This window comes from Oxyura jamaicensis, chromosome 5 (genome assembly GCF_011077185.1).
Source record: "Oxyura jamaicensis isolate SHBP4307 breed ruddy duck chromosome 5, BPBGC_Ojam_1.0, whole genome shotgun sequence".
Taxonomy (NCBI): Eukaryota; Metazoa; Chordata; class Aves; order Anseriformes; family Anatidae; genus Oxyura; species Oxyura jamaicensis.
In genome coordinates, this window is record NC_048897.1 from 27,815,941 (window position 1) to 27,831,004 (window position 15,064).

The following is a 15,064-nucleotide window of genomic DNA, read 5'->3' on the forward strand; positions in this document are numbered from 1 at the left end:
TTGGCTTTCAGATTTAGGTTTAATGCAGTCAGATTGGACATTCTGACTTCATTTTTTTTAATGTCTAATTTTCTGTGTATGTAATAGGGGCTTTCTACTATTGAGCAAAACATTAGCTGAAATTATAATGGACTATAAAGGGTTCCAAATTGTTTGTGCTGCAGCATGCACTGCAGTTTGGGATTGTTTTGGTTGGGGTGCGTGTGGAAGATCTCTAGTTTCCTACATGATAAAATCTGTTTTTCAGATTTTATGTATTTGAAAAATACATCCCTACGTATTTGAAAAATAAAACAGTTAAAATTGCACAGTGCAATAGCAACTTTACTACTTTGCTATTACATACCTTTAGCATTTGAGTGAGATAGGAACTGATGTTTTCTAAAAGAAGTCTGTTTGGCATTTGTCTGGAAGATTTCTTTGCAGCAATATAGGAGTTTGACTGACTGACTAACGAACGCATTTCTTCTAAGACAGAGCGAGTGTCAATATTGTCACACAGTGCTTCATGAATTGCTGCTTTCTTGTCGTAAAAACTAAGAAGAAAAACATTTTTTTTTTTTACTATTTATGTCAAAAGTATCTGCAATCTACTCTAAAGAACTTCTGTTAGAGGAGTGAAGGGAGCCTAAAACTGAGATCGTCTTTTGTTGGCCAGAGTTTATATCTGAAGGGCAAAAAAAAGATGAGCAAGAGAAAGGCATCATCACCATGATGCAGCTGTTTTGCTACTACAAACAAAGGCAGGCAGGATAATCTAACTGGTAACAACTATCCAAACAAATTACATCTAATACATTTTCAGCAGCTGACTTTTTAATACCAGTTATTAAAAGAAGTTCAAATTGCTTATTTAGTACTTATTATATTTTTTAAAGTATTGATCTCCTAACCCTAGGTACCAACTTAGGAATCTGTTTACCATCTTTCTAATGTGGAACACCGATTTAGAAATTAACTTACCATAAAGAGTAAAGAAGAGTAGCATTATGAAGCTGCTACAAGCAGACACAAGGAATAAATTCATGCAAGCTATGTAATGTTTATAAATAGGCATAATAAGTAATGTATTATATTAAGCACTGTTTCATCACACATGTTAAGACTTTTTCAAACAACATACTTTTTTTCCAGAGAAAAGCAAGTGAGAAGTGGAAGATAAGACAAAAACAAATATTCATGAAACATAATCTTCTGTTTCTCCCATTTCTTTGTCCCTTTCTTTTGGCCTATTACCTATTCCCCCACACACACCCTTTTTATAATTTTAAAGGATTCTCTCTACCAACCCTGAAACGAAGATCGAGTTTTCACTGAACAGAAGCATCTGCACTTGGTCTTACAATAGTCAACATCTCTGTTCATGACAGTGAACTGAACTAGGAAAAGTGTTAGTACCACATCACAAGAAGCTTCTTTTTTAAATTTTGCATGTAATAGAAGTCATATAGGAAGCTGTTCATATGACAAACAACAAGGATAGTTTGTTATAAATGTGAAAGACTGCTACATTGATATCACTGTTTCTCTCCAGTCAATAACATTTTCAAATATCAGCACTTGGATCGTTTGTACTTTTAGTTAAGTCATTTAACTTCTGTTTGTCTTCAATTTAGTTACTCCACTTTGAAATTAGTAAGATATTATTTTTATGGTTGTAAAGACTGTATAAAAAATATCACTCACTTCTCAAATAGGACAACAGCATCTCAAGTAGTGAAGGAAATTACAACTATCTAAGAAAGGGTTTCTATTTCCCTACACAAGTCATGAAATGTACTTAACACAAATGAAAGGAAAATCAACAATTTCATCTAAACTTCATGAAGCTGCCTCAAGATTAAATTCACTATCTTGTATAGAGCTGAGATACTCAGTGGAAATGCTACCAGACTTGTAAATACCACTAGTAAGTCATTTTGTAAAGCATAAAACATAAACATGCAGCTACACAACTATTCAGAGAAGAAATGGGAATGCTCCACTCACTTTTTATTCAGCTCTGCTTCCTGATTTTCCCATTTCTGAAACTGGCTTGTCACATCAGTGGGAGCTCGAAGAATATCCTTCACATTTAAAAAGAATTCCTAAAGAAGAACATAGTTCAAAACCTATTTAGATTACACACAAACAGTATTTACTATTTAAAAAAGGCATTATTTTGAACTTAGCCTTGTAAAGCTTATGGTTTCAATGCTATTTTGGCTAGAATCTACTGAATAGCTCTCACAAGAGGGAACCCCCGACTTTTCACATAACTCTATAAATCACAGTCAGACTAATTCAGTTCTGTGTCTCGTCTGTACCACTGCCTGATACAACAATGATACTCTAACATTAAGCTGCTCAAATACAGTACCATTTAAAAAATAATTACATAGGAGTTCTTATGTCAGATTTTTATGTGTTGCCAGGAATGTAAACAAGGAATAAAAATAGCTATATAGCAAGGCTTTTTTTCATGCAGGCATCCAGCTTGGTGAAAAGTCATTTTCACTTATTGTGTGTCCCAAGCCAAACATTTTACGTAAATAGCAGAATAGCTTCATCTGGAAAGACCAACATCAACAATCTCAAAATGCTGTACAGCCTCCTTGTGGGAAATGTGTGTTTAACTCACTGCTCCAAACTATGCAGGGATAGAAACTGTGCCTGACCCCTCACCTTACAGCTGACAGGAATAAAGTCAAATGTTCGATGTATGTGGTGAAGAAGACAACATAGGAATAATATAGCCCTTTGTCTATATGTGCAAAGTCTGATCCGGTAGAGAGTGTCTGTTGGACTCAGCCCTGTAAGCAAGCTAAACTGAGAAACTATTCTTGCATGTAAGTGCCAAGATGCTCAGAGATATCAAAACTTGGACAGAGCACGCACCTGCAGAGAAATGTAGCTGTGGAAGTTATGTGACTTGAATGTTCAATGGTAGCTAAAGAAATACTGTAAGATCCCAAACGATGAATTCAGAAGGCAAACGTCTGGGGATATTGGCCCGTACTTCCTTCGGTTCTATTGCTTGAAACATGTTACAACAATACAAAGTTTAGAGAGCCAGAGGAAGAATTGAAAGCTTACTTACATTCATAAACTTCTCATATTGAATAGCTGACTCCATGGTGTTGTTTGAATAATCCAGTGTATCCTTCCAAGAGTGCATGAGGAAAGCCAACCGTAACTGTCGTGCTATGAGGAGTTTCAAAATAAACAGGGAAAATAATAATACACTAAATAAAAGTATTTTTATGGCCTCCAATACTGTAATGGCTAAGTACATCACAATTTTTAGTATTCTTACTCTCAGTACATCTACCAAAAAAACAAGACTGTTATTATCCATACAGATACCAATGAGGATCAGGGTAGCTGTTCTAAAGTGACTGAAGAAAAGAAATAATACCTGCAGTCAGCCAATTCTGGAAACTCCATTATGAATTTCAATTACCATAGTCATCACTCCAACTGTATCAAAAGTACTCAAATTCTCACAGTTCTGAAGTAATTTTTACCTGTATGTTTCTTCAGTGCATCTTTTATGGTGATAAAATTCTTCAAAGATTTGGACATTTTACAGCCAGCTATTGTTAAGTGGCCAGTATGCAGAAAATACCGAACCCAGTGATCATTTTCAAAGTATGCCTGCAGCAAAAACAACAAAAAGACAATGCTGTACACATATATACCATAAATTACGATAATTTTGGAATAAAATATTGAGGGGAGAAAAAGTTATGCTTATATGAAACATCCACAAATTAAAAAATAACACAAAAAAAGGATGGATTTGTGTAAGTTACTGTCAAAGCTAAGCACACAGCTTTGTCACTACAGAAACCGAAAGTCAGTGACAAACAGTTCACTGACCTCAGACTGTGCCAGTTCATTGTCATGGTGGGGAAATCGGAGATCAAATCCTCCTCCATGAATGTCCATCGACTCTCCCAGAATGGATCCAGCCATTGCGGAACATTCAATGTGCCAACCTGGCCGGCCCTGTTAAAATAAAGACATTACTTGGCTAACAGTTAATTGTCTTCCTCTTCTGCCTATGTATTATTAGCTCGTTAAATCTAACATGTCATGTACATCTGTGATGCCTTAATTATCATCCTCCTTATTTTTGATCACATGGAAAAAAAAAGGATTGAGAAATCTCTGTAGGTAAAGACTACAGAGAAATATAAGACAACGGACCAGTAAGAGTCATCATAAGCCTGCATGCTGAATTCTGTTTAAAAAGTATTGAACAGGCAGATTGAGCATAGCAACGGAACCTATTGAATGTAAGATCCTCATAATCTAGATATTAATAATGAGGTGAGCTACAGTATTTGTTTAACATAAAACATGCTATTTAATAAAGTGTAGAAGATCTAAATCCTGTAATGTCCTTACCTTTCCCCATGGAGAGTCCCATGAAGGCTCTCCTGGCTTGGAGGATTTCCACAAAGCAAAATCATTTGGAGAATGCTTCTCACTTAGGCGATCAGCTGAGATACTGAGGTCACCTTTCAAGAGAGAAAAAGTAAACATTGACATTTTATTTAAACACCAACATTATTGATTTTTGGTCTCGCTGTGCCTCACACCATGTGAGGTTAAAAAAAAAACACTCAGCACTTGCAAGTCCTCATAATTAACTGTGACAATCCTTTGGTTTTTGATTAATGTTTGCTTGACAGGAAAGCTGACAAGTACCAGCTGCACTGCTTTCTAAGTTTTGACATGAGATTCATCTATATTCTCTCTACAGACACAATTCCAATATTCCAGTTGCAGAAGGAGAAATATTGAAATAATAATAATAATAATAATTAAAAAAAAAAAAAACCCTCTGTATTTATAGACAAGTAAGACTGCAGAATCACTTCAAAGTTATAAGTATCAAAATTAGGACTAATTAATCCGTCTTAATATGCACACACAACATGATCCTAGGGTATCTCTTGTATGCCCTCTCTAGGCCGCCCCACAGAATGGCTGGTAGCTGTTCAGTATCTACACATTTACTGTTACGTTTTTGTCATAGATGAAGTGTATACTAGTTGCCCTTAGCTCTTTATGATCTTTTGATTAGTACTCTCATTACAACATCTTTAAAACACTAGGAATTTTCCATTTCTTCAGTACTGCTGAAAATTACATGTGGTTAACAATACCACTTAATGCATCAAAACCGAGACAGAGATTAAAGCCAAACTTGTCAAGGGGAAACTTGTCAAATAATTTTGATGTACAGGTTGAGATACCTGCAATCTCAGTCTTTTAGAACACTTTATGTTCAAAGCACATAATGACAAGTAGTATTATACTTCTATACTTCTATATATACTTCTATTTACATTAATTGCAACTTCTAAAGTTTAGCATTTCTGCTCCCTCTGCTAGTTAAAATGACATTATCTGTTAGGATATGGACAATTATGACAAATAAGTCAAAGCAACTGGGCTGACAAGAGATCTAGACATATGCGTAGTCTCAATTAGTTACATTAACCACTCTGCTTTAGTTCCTATTTGCAAAAGCAGATATTGTTTATGTGGTGACAATGATGCATTCATGTTGACGCAAAGACAATGGTTTAAGCTCTCACCTTTTATTCCACATATACACAGAAAATCTCAGTTTATAAGGGTTTCAAATAAGAAAAGAAATCACATGCAGTTTAATGTTCCATCTCAGATACTGCCAGTTACCTTAATTTCACCTACAAGTGTTATATAAAAACCTTCTAATATTCTTCTGATACATTTTGTGGATGATTTTCTACTAAAATGGTACAACCTTAGGAAGAGATAAAATGCTCAATGAAATGTGATTGATTAGTTAAGCTAGTCTGCTGTTAAGGCTCTAATTAAAAGATCTATATTTGGATTTAGTTCAACACAACAAGGTTAACAAAATAAAGAGTTTTCAGTACGAGAGGATAAAAAAAAAAAAAAAAAAAAAAAACACAAGACCAAATATTTGTCATAAAAAAGCCATAGCCTAGCAGGGAGAGATTTCACCTGGCACGTGGAAGACTCGGCTTCAAGTCTTTGCTCCCCATACTATGAAGCAGATGAAAAGCCATATAAGTGGGCTGTACTCAAATTGGACCATTCACAACCTCCTTAAGATAATAAATAACACACAATAAATAAAAATGCGATCCTAGAATGAATAAGATTTGTTGCTATTTTCCAGTTACAAACTTCAAGCGCTGGCTCAGGTAAAAAAAAAAAAAAAAAAAAAAAAAAAAGGAAAGAAATCCTGAGGCAAAGGAAGCAAGCAGGTAGACCATTCAAGTCTGACAATAAGTTTGATCCAAACATCAGTAGAATCATCTGAAGAGATCAACACATCAGCCACTTAAGCAAACATTATTTCCCCTTTTTACCTTCACCCTCTTGAAGAGCTTTCTGATCACCTACAGCTTCAGGAACCAGTTTAGCATAGGAGTGTTTTTCACTGGAATCAAACTTCATAGTATCAAAGTATACAGATCCATTGGAAACATACCTGAAAAGTTAAAGATAATTATTTAGCTAACTTTCTAACAAGACTTAAGTAAACTGTACCCGCAAAATCACTATCCTACTTTTTCTAGTGAACCCACATACAGTATGGTACTGTTCACTGTGGTAAAGATGACTTAGGTGAGCCTAAGTTTGTTTCAGAGTCTATTTGTCCTCCTTCACTTTGCTGATTTTGTCCTACTGCTGCCATGATAAAAAGTCTGAGACAGAAGTTTTAGTACCACCATGAACACTAATAATTCAATGTCAATGATTTTAAACATTTTTTTTTTTAAAAAAAAAAAAGAAAAACAGATTTTAAGCAAGAACATGCAAGAAAAATTATAGGAGTCTGAACAACAGGTTTGCTTTTTCACAATGAAAATATCTTAAAAACTTTAGACTAGTAAGAGAAAGGACACTCAAAAATGTCAGTCAGGAATGTACTATGATATTAGGAGCTTCTAGACTATTAGCCTGACTTTCACAAGCATTAGACAACGTCAGAATATCATTTCAAGAAGACTTTTTTTTTAACCTATGTTATTTACAACTGATTTCCAGCAATCCACTCAGGGATCCAGTTTTGAAATCCCCTGCTGACAGTTAGAAGTCAAACCCAGTTCAAGTGAATTGGACTTTGACTATTTATTTTAAGGAATGAGGTTTTCACCCTACTAATTTTAATAATCTAACCTGTTTCTTTGTAAGACATTACCAGAAGTATATAGTAGCACATTTTCATCAGGTTATACATAACAGATCTTGCATAAAGGAATTTGAAATTTCTTTACTGCATGAAACACTACTGGAAAAGAATATTGTTGCATATGAAAACAGTGAAAAGAGTGTTCACAGTAAGTGTTGACAGCAGTCTAATACAGTATAAGCATACAACAAAAACACTCAGTAGTGAACTTACCCATAACCATTATCCACGATCTTTTTCACAAATGCTACAATTTCTGGCACATATTCACTAACCCGCGTTAAAACATCTGGAGGTAAAACCTACAAATAAAAAGTAGCATTTTATACTTAGACATATGTAAATACATGTGTGTGTATATATATATATAGTATATATTTGAAAGTCTGTATATATCTCATACATTCTTCAAGTGACTTGCTCAAAAGCAAGAGACAGTGGAATCTAGGACTCCTATTTCAAGCTCTATGCTCTGCAACAACGTGCTGTGGCATTTTTTTTCTCAGCCTCTAAGGTGACGTTATCAACACACTACTGCAGCAGATAGCCCCTATTCCATTTACTGCACTTTTGGCAGAACAGGCAGTGTGTCCCTATGATTTGGAGGTAAATAAATAAACCCTCATCGATCTGATCCACTGCATATGACATAGTATTTCACCTGGAATAGACAAATCTAACCTTGACTTTTGTCACCGCCACACAATTTTAAGAGTATTCAGTAGTTGATCTACATGCTTAGGGTGATAGGGCTGTCTTGTGTACCTAATGAACTACCTGAAACTTCTGGATCCGTTTATAAGCCCATTTTAGACCAAGAGAAAAGATGGAGTATACACACCAAACTTATCTCCAGCTCACTTGCACTGGTAACATGCACAAAAGTTTTAAGATAATTAAATAGCTACCTATTCACATTGAAGATTAAAGGAAATATGTTATCAATACCATTGAAATACAAGGCTTTTGAAAGCTATTAAAGGGTTTGTATTGTATTCTGGGTATTATGAGGCACGGCATATACACTTTCAAAACAGAAAATAGTTTTGTTTTTTTTTTACTTACATTGAGAGCTTCCATATCTTTATGAAATTCCCCTTCCCAGAATTTGGGGAGCTTTGAGAATATGGAATTGTCAGTCACCTGACTGCCAAATTTTGAGTCCAACCAGTCAGACAGCAAATCTTTGGCTTCTTCCAACATTATCTATAAAACAATTTTAAGTGCAACTGATGAAAGACTTGCCTTGTTTAAACTGCACTGAAAGATCTTACTCTGAACAGAGAGGTTCACTTAAGGAAAAAGACACTTGGCTACGAATACAGTCATCTGTGCTTCTATCACATTGTCCTTTATATATATGGATGAAACATGCAGAACGCAAACTGGTAACTGACATCTGTTTTGATATCAGTCACTTAAATAAGCACGTGGAATTTATATTGTAAACACTGGATGGGCTCTGCAGTTACCATACCACCCATTCCCCCCCATAATTGCTGGACAATCCTAACAGAAGCCTTTCTGTGCACATGAATAAAAATTGTTTGAAAGACTGATTTGAACCTCAGCAAGGACGCATTTCTCAGTCCTATACTAAGAGGTGGATTTTTAGTTATTTACTTATTTACAACAGCATATAGCTCAGAAGGTGTGATTGTTTAGATTTTAGTTGCTTTTCAAGTTCTTTCAGGTCACTATGCACTTTTATAGAGATTCGACAATAGATGGACTTTTTTTTAAGGTGAGTTAGAGAGAGGTACTTCTCTCGATAAGTTTTATATATTTTTTTCTCTCATCAGAGACAAACTTTTGTGTAGAAAACCACACATAGTGGAATGTCATATACAACTGCACAACAATTTATAGTACAACCGCTACTGAAAACAATTTCATCCACCAAAATACTATTTAAAAGTAACTATTATGAAAATAATAGTTACTATTATGAAAATAATTTTAAAAGGAGCTCAAACTGACCTCATGACATCTATTGATCTCTTCCGCAGGGAGTTTTGCTTGCACAGCTGCTTGTAGAGGGTCAAAAGCGGACTTCACTGCATTTTGAATTTTTTCCAACATTTGCTTTTTATCTGGGTCTGTCGTCTCATTTAATTTAACTGAAAAGAGCTACAAACAAAATAAAAGGTTTAAAAAAAAGCAACTTTCAGTACAGTAGGGCTATGTTCCACACACAACGTACTATCTTTGCCATATTAGTACCTTGCTTTTGATGAATAATATGTTATGCTTTGGTATCAGACTACTATAAACAGCTTTGATATCAGACTACTGAAATGTAAACACATGTATTCACTAGTCTAAGAAATGTAGTTCATATCTCAATTTAGTTTTTCAAAAACTTTATAAATCACTAAACCTTAATTACTGTTGTTTAGTAATTTTTACTTTCTATGCAGTTGATCACTTCAATTACATAGTTAATTAACCCAAATCTGAAATGGAGAAGCTTCAATTTGAAACACAAAGTGATTAAATGCTGTGCTTAAAAAGTATGTCAGACAATGACAGCTGGGCAAAATTTCCAGGCCTCCTAATTCCCAGGCCTGTATTTCATTCATTAGACCAATAATCCCTTTGTGATCTGTAGTTCTAAAATGACCAGAGAATCACCTTCCCCCACGTTTAGTCCAGCATATATGAATTATTAAATACTTTAAGCTTTCAAGACTTTTTGCTCTTTCCAAGGCCATCAGTGGTACAAAAGGGAAATATCACAGATATCTACAGCTTTAAAATGTTATGGACCACCATTTGAAAGCCTATTTTAAAAGGCTACTTTTGAAGTTTGCATTCTAACAAATAAACATACAAATGTGTTTTGATTTTTTTCCCCCCATCACATCAACACCATTATACATGTTTACATACATGGTATAAAACAATATACAAACAACTTTTCTAGACATAAAAAGTCAGGAATGCCTTTTACATGGATAGTTCTTGTCAATTCTAAGATCAGTGATAAGCTATTCCAGTAACACTTCTAATTTGTGTGATAGCAGTTCAATAGAATAAGTGAAACAAGCAGAAAGTTTAAACCGGCAGCAAAGTCAGAGGCATTTTTTAGATGCTTTGCTATGTTACTGAGTAAGAACCTAAGACACTAGCAGGGATTAAATATTGAGCCCACCTCTGAGGCAGTTTTAACATCTTCAAGTAGCTGAGCTGGTGTTATTTTGTTCTCCCTATACTGTTCAAAAAGGTAATTCTGTCTTGCTCTCTTGATGATCTACAAAGCAGAAATATGGAAATATTCTTGTGAAGCAGAACAATAGTTATAGAAAGTGCAAATAAAATCTAATGTTATTAGATATAAAACGCTTTTCAAGATCCATACCAATTTAACAAGACACAAGAATCACAAGCAGTATTATAATGTAAACACGCCATATATAGTTAATTAGCTACCTCAACAGAATTAATTTGGCATGTCAACAACAGACAGTGAAAGAGGCAAATAAAATAAGTTATCTTTGTAAAATGTTTACTCTTCGTGATTTATAACAGCTCTCGTTTATATATGAATAGTTTGCTAACACAGGAAAGTCACAGAAATAAATGACTGTGTACAAAATATGTCTCAGTAAGTATATTATTCATCTTGGCTTTCCAAATAGCAATTACACAATTCTCTGACTTCCATGCACAAACTACAGTATTTTAGATTACAATTTAAGCAGGACTTACCTTATCATCAATATCTGTAATGTTCATACAATAGAAAACATCAAATTTAAAATAATCCCTGAAGATTCTTCTCAGGATATCAAATGAGATGTACGATCTAAAAACAACAGCAACAAAAATTAGCATTAATGTTTAGTGAATACCTCAAATGTATTTCTATTCCATGCAAAAACTATTTCAATATCAGACAATAACTTTACAGCAGTTTCAATTCTCCCTCATCCTCTAGCAAGTTTTCCCTCACACAATGACAAAACATAATATGCTTCTAACCTTAAATCTTGATCATTGAGACTAACAAGACAGTAATACACTTATTAAGGAGAAAAATGTAGTTTATTTAGATCTTTGCTTACTTATTAGTGCTGTTACTACTTATATCAAGTGCTGTTATTACTTTTATCAAAATAAGCAACTACAGTACCTGGCATGTCCCATGTGAGAAGCATCATATACTGTTGGGCCACAACAATACCATGTCACCTTTTTTCCATTCTGTGGCTGAAATATTTCCTTAATTGAAAGGGATGGTACAGTGAGTAGAAAGAATTGAAGACACATGCTCTCAGCGAAAAACACCACATTTGGAAAATCAGAACATGAAAAACATGGATTATATATATATTAAAAAAAAAAAAACTTACTCACTCATAGTTTTACTGTAAGAAAAGATCATCACTAGCACTTAAAAGCCACCACACATAAGCCGCCACACCCTGTTATCTGCACCCTCATCTATCGAGATAATAGATTACTAAGATTTGGTTAAGGTAGGCCATTGTTCAAGATGTGTTCACAAGGAAGATCAGTCTTTCTTTTGCATTGAAAAAGGCTATACACTATTGTCATTCCATATATTCTTGAATATTACATACTGAATAACATTAGTATTCCTAATATTTCCTCTCGTCCCCCAAGAACCTTCAGCCAAGGCCACAGGAAGTTTTACCTCTCTGTATAGCAATAATATAATTTGCAAGATTATTTTTTTTTTAACACAACATCTAAAGAAAGAAACTGTGTTTCTATTTTGTTCACACTGCCTATGATTACATGTTTTACAGTTGAACCACTGGCTATTTTGCATGATGATAACTTGCTATTGCATGATATATATTAAGCAATACACACATGCATACACATACTTGTATATTTATTGTGTATATTGTAGCACTTGCCTCACCAATCACACTCGACTGAGGCAGGATTTCTGGCACCTGCTTGTCAGAATCCCACAAAATAAACCCCAGAAACCTGTGTACTAATAAGGAAGACGCTTAAGAAGCAAACATTTGATGACTCCTCTGTTTGTATTTTTAAGGAGATCCTCACATTTCCTTCATTTAGTCACCTTATTGCGAGTCAGGCTGTTGTAGAGGCAGAGTCTAGAATGTTTTGTCCCTTCTGGGGGAGTCCAGGGGGGCTGCATACGCTTGCCTTTACCTAGAGGAAAAACAATTTAAACAGAACTGAAAATATAAACAGTTTTGCAGTATAACATTTCCTTCTTATCACATCATTAAGTTAGTTCAAAAGAAAAAAATATATAGAATTACACAAAATAGCTCCAATCTTAGTAATCCAAACTACTTTTATTAGAGCTAAAGCCACTAAAAAGCCACTAAAATATTTCAATCATTTATTTTCCACCCTCAGCCTTGCCACACCTATTACCTTTGACTCGAGTAACAGGAAAGAAAAGGGTATAAAAGTGAGAACATGCAATTCAGTTAAAGCATTAACAAGAGCTTTGAAACTTAATAAAATATTAATAAAGTGCTAGGGCAGTCCTGGGCTTTCTGCAATGCTGCTGACTGTATGTACTGAGACAGCATATAGATATCATACAAAGAATTTGCAAAAAATCCAGAGACCAGACTTAATCTCTAGAGCCAATATTGACAGAGTTTGTGTACTTAGCGTGAGAGGGAGAGGAGACCAAAAGGTTTAGAAAGAGCCTCAGCTTTTAATCATACGTGGTTGCTATGTACACAAGGCATTTCTGAGCACTCTCATTTACCAAATACGCTCCAGTTCATCAGCAGGTTAAATTTTGCCATTAGGGAAAACAGATAAAAATCTGAGTAATATCAGTGATAATATTCAAAGGAGATGGGAAGAACTGCAATTGCTGTTCTTTGGGGAATTTCAACATTTTGAAAACTGCTTTTGACCTAAATAGGAATAAGCATTCGATACTTTTTAACTTTGAATAAATTCTTAAACAATGTTACACATACACAAATAGTGTAACACAAATTACAAAGCAAAAGTAAAGTGTTGTCAAAACAGAAAGTTTATATTTCATCGCTACATTTCAAAGTATTTTTTGAAAATTTTTCATTTTTTTCCTTTGGTGTTTTTCTGCATGAACATCACTGTGATAAATGTATTCAGAAAAAAATCTGATTTCAACAAACCAGTGTCCACAGAACTACAAGGGTTTGTTTTAATTCATATTAGGCCACCATCATTTTAGGTGGCAGGACAGTAAGCCAAAGCACCACACTTCAAAACACTGAAGACTCACTCAACATGGAACACGCTGTATGTGGGTGGGTTTTGGACGCATTTCAGTTTATTTTTGGAAAGGTGGCATGTCCCTTTTGTGCTGCTGCTTTCAGCTCTTCTACTCTGCTGCATGAACAGTTTGGGAAAGTGCAGGCTTACTTTTGCATTTTTTTTCTTTACAATTTTTAACACAATTGTTAAATGTGTTTTCAAAGAAAGTATGGGCATGTCATCTGTCAAAGAGCTGCAGTTTGCTATGCACAGGGCTGCTTGCAGCTGTAATGATGTCAAGCTAATCATCAAATTAACCAGGAATGGTAGCAAAACAGGAAATTCAAAGATACACCAAAGGTACCAGGCTAATACATATAGTACTGTCTTTAGGAATTCTCATGGTAGGCATTTTAACCGCAATTAAAATATTATACAAACTATTTGTTTTGACAACAACATTGCCTTTCTGATCCTGTGTTTCAGGATGCTGCTATTCATTAACTCTGTTTCCCTAAAATCCTCATATGAAAATTTAGACAGAAAACCTACAAGTAACATACATTTCCACAGTATTAAAAAAATTAATCTCTTCCTCATCATCTTTGAGTAACTGCCTAAATAAGAAAAAAAAAATGTAAAAAATGACTTATTTCTGTGGATCCGTAGCATGCAGATTAAATTACGTGTTTATTCTAAATATTTACTATATGTTACTGACCAGAACAGTTCAAGTACAGTAGCAGTCTCTCCATAACACAGGCCAAGGTATGGATTTGTTTACGCTTTGATTTACGAAGATTATACTGGTATGCTTAATTGCGGCTAATGTTTCCCTCAGGGAAGGAAGCCTATGTGGGTTACTCTAATAAAAGATAAGTCACTAAAGCTTTTTTTCCTTACAACCACACTAAACACAAGGAAAAAAAAAAAAAAAAAAAAACACAAGCTAACAACAACAACAAAAAAAAAGATAACTGACCCTTAAAGGTCTCAGTTTATAAGTTGTGTCACATATATATATATATATATATATTTATATATATACACACACGTTATATATACACATGGATACCAAGGACAAAATAAAGGCATGCTGTTCAGTCTGCTCAAAGGCATCCCTGCCTGCAGCAGCCTTCCCCTGGCTGAACTGAGGTTCATTTGCTCTAACCCACCTCTGGGGCTCTCAGATACATCCAAAAAACCACTGTTAATATGTCCAAGGCTTAAGAAGCATGGCGGATCCATGCATTATTTCATCCTGAACATTGCAGAACACCATTTCAGGACTTCTGATAAATATGCACAGACCAGAAAATCAGAAAGCTAATGAGACGACTCTTCAGAAAGAGAGACTTAACATTGCAGATTTTATGGACAGGAAAAACTGAAGCCTTTTCTCTGCTTGCCCCACCCTGATCCATGGCAAACATTCTGCAGACAAATTGTAGTTAGTGGTGTTAAATCTGCTACCAGAGCCAGCAGTACAGCTGAGATCCCTTCCCTGCTGGAAGGAAATCAATGACCAGCACAAACACATGCAGGCACACACAAAATCCACTCTCAGCAGCCTGATTTTAACTGCTGGTCTGCTAGGAACTGAGAACACAAGATGACACGTTGTAAGAAGATGGCATTGGAGTAGTA

At 34.9% G+C, this 15,064-nt stretch overlaps 1 protein-coding gene across 2 annotated transcripts in view; it reads right to left on the minus strand.

Moving 5' to 3' along the window:
- CARS1 (cysteinyl-tRNA synthetase 1) overlaps window positions 1-15,064 on the minus strand; it is a 33,838-nt gene that overhangs the window by 12,419 nt on the left and 6,355 nt on the right. For both annotated transcript variants that reach the window (XM_035327367.1, XM_035327368.1), the window contains 14 exons: window positions 12,267-12,358; window positions 11,340-11,428; window positions 10,916-11,012; window positions 10,359-10,457; window positions 9,185-9,334; window positions 8,270-8,410; window positions 7,418-7,506; window positions 6,378-6,499; window positions 4,393-4,505; window positions 3,862-3,990; window positions 3,507-3,636; window positions 3,080-3,183; window positions 1,990-2,087; window positions 347-536 (listed from right to left, as the gene is read on the minus strand). In XM_035327367.1, the coding sequence (XP_035183258.1) occupies window positions 347-536; window positions 1,990-2,087; window positions 3,080-3,183; window positions 3,507-3,636; window positions 3,862-3,990; window positions 4,393-4,505; window positions 6,378-6,499; window positions 7,418-7,506; window positions 8,270-8,410; window positions 9,185-9,334; window positions 10,359-10,457; window positions 10,916-11,012; window positions 11,340-11,428; window positions 12,267-12,358 (1,643 nt within the window). The remainder of the gene's footprint in view (window positions 1-346; window positions 537-1,989; window positions 2,088-3,079; window positions 3,184-3,506; window positions 3,637-3,861; window positions 3,991-4,392; window positions 4,506-6,377; window positions 6,500-7,417; window positions 7,507-8,269; window positions 8,411-9,184; window positions 9,335-10,358; window positions 10,458-10,915; window positions 11,013-11,339; window positions 11,429-12,266; window positions 12,359-15,064) is intronic.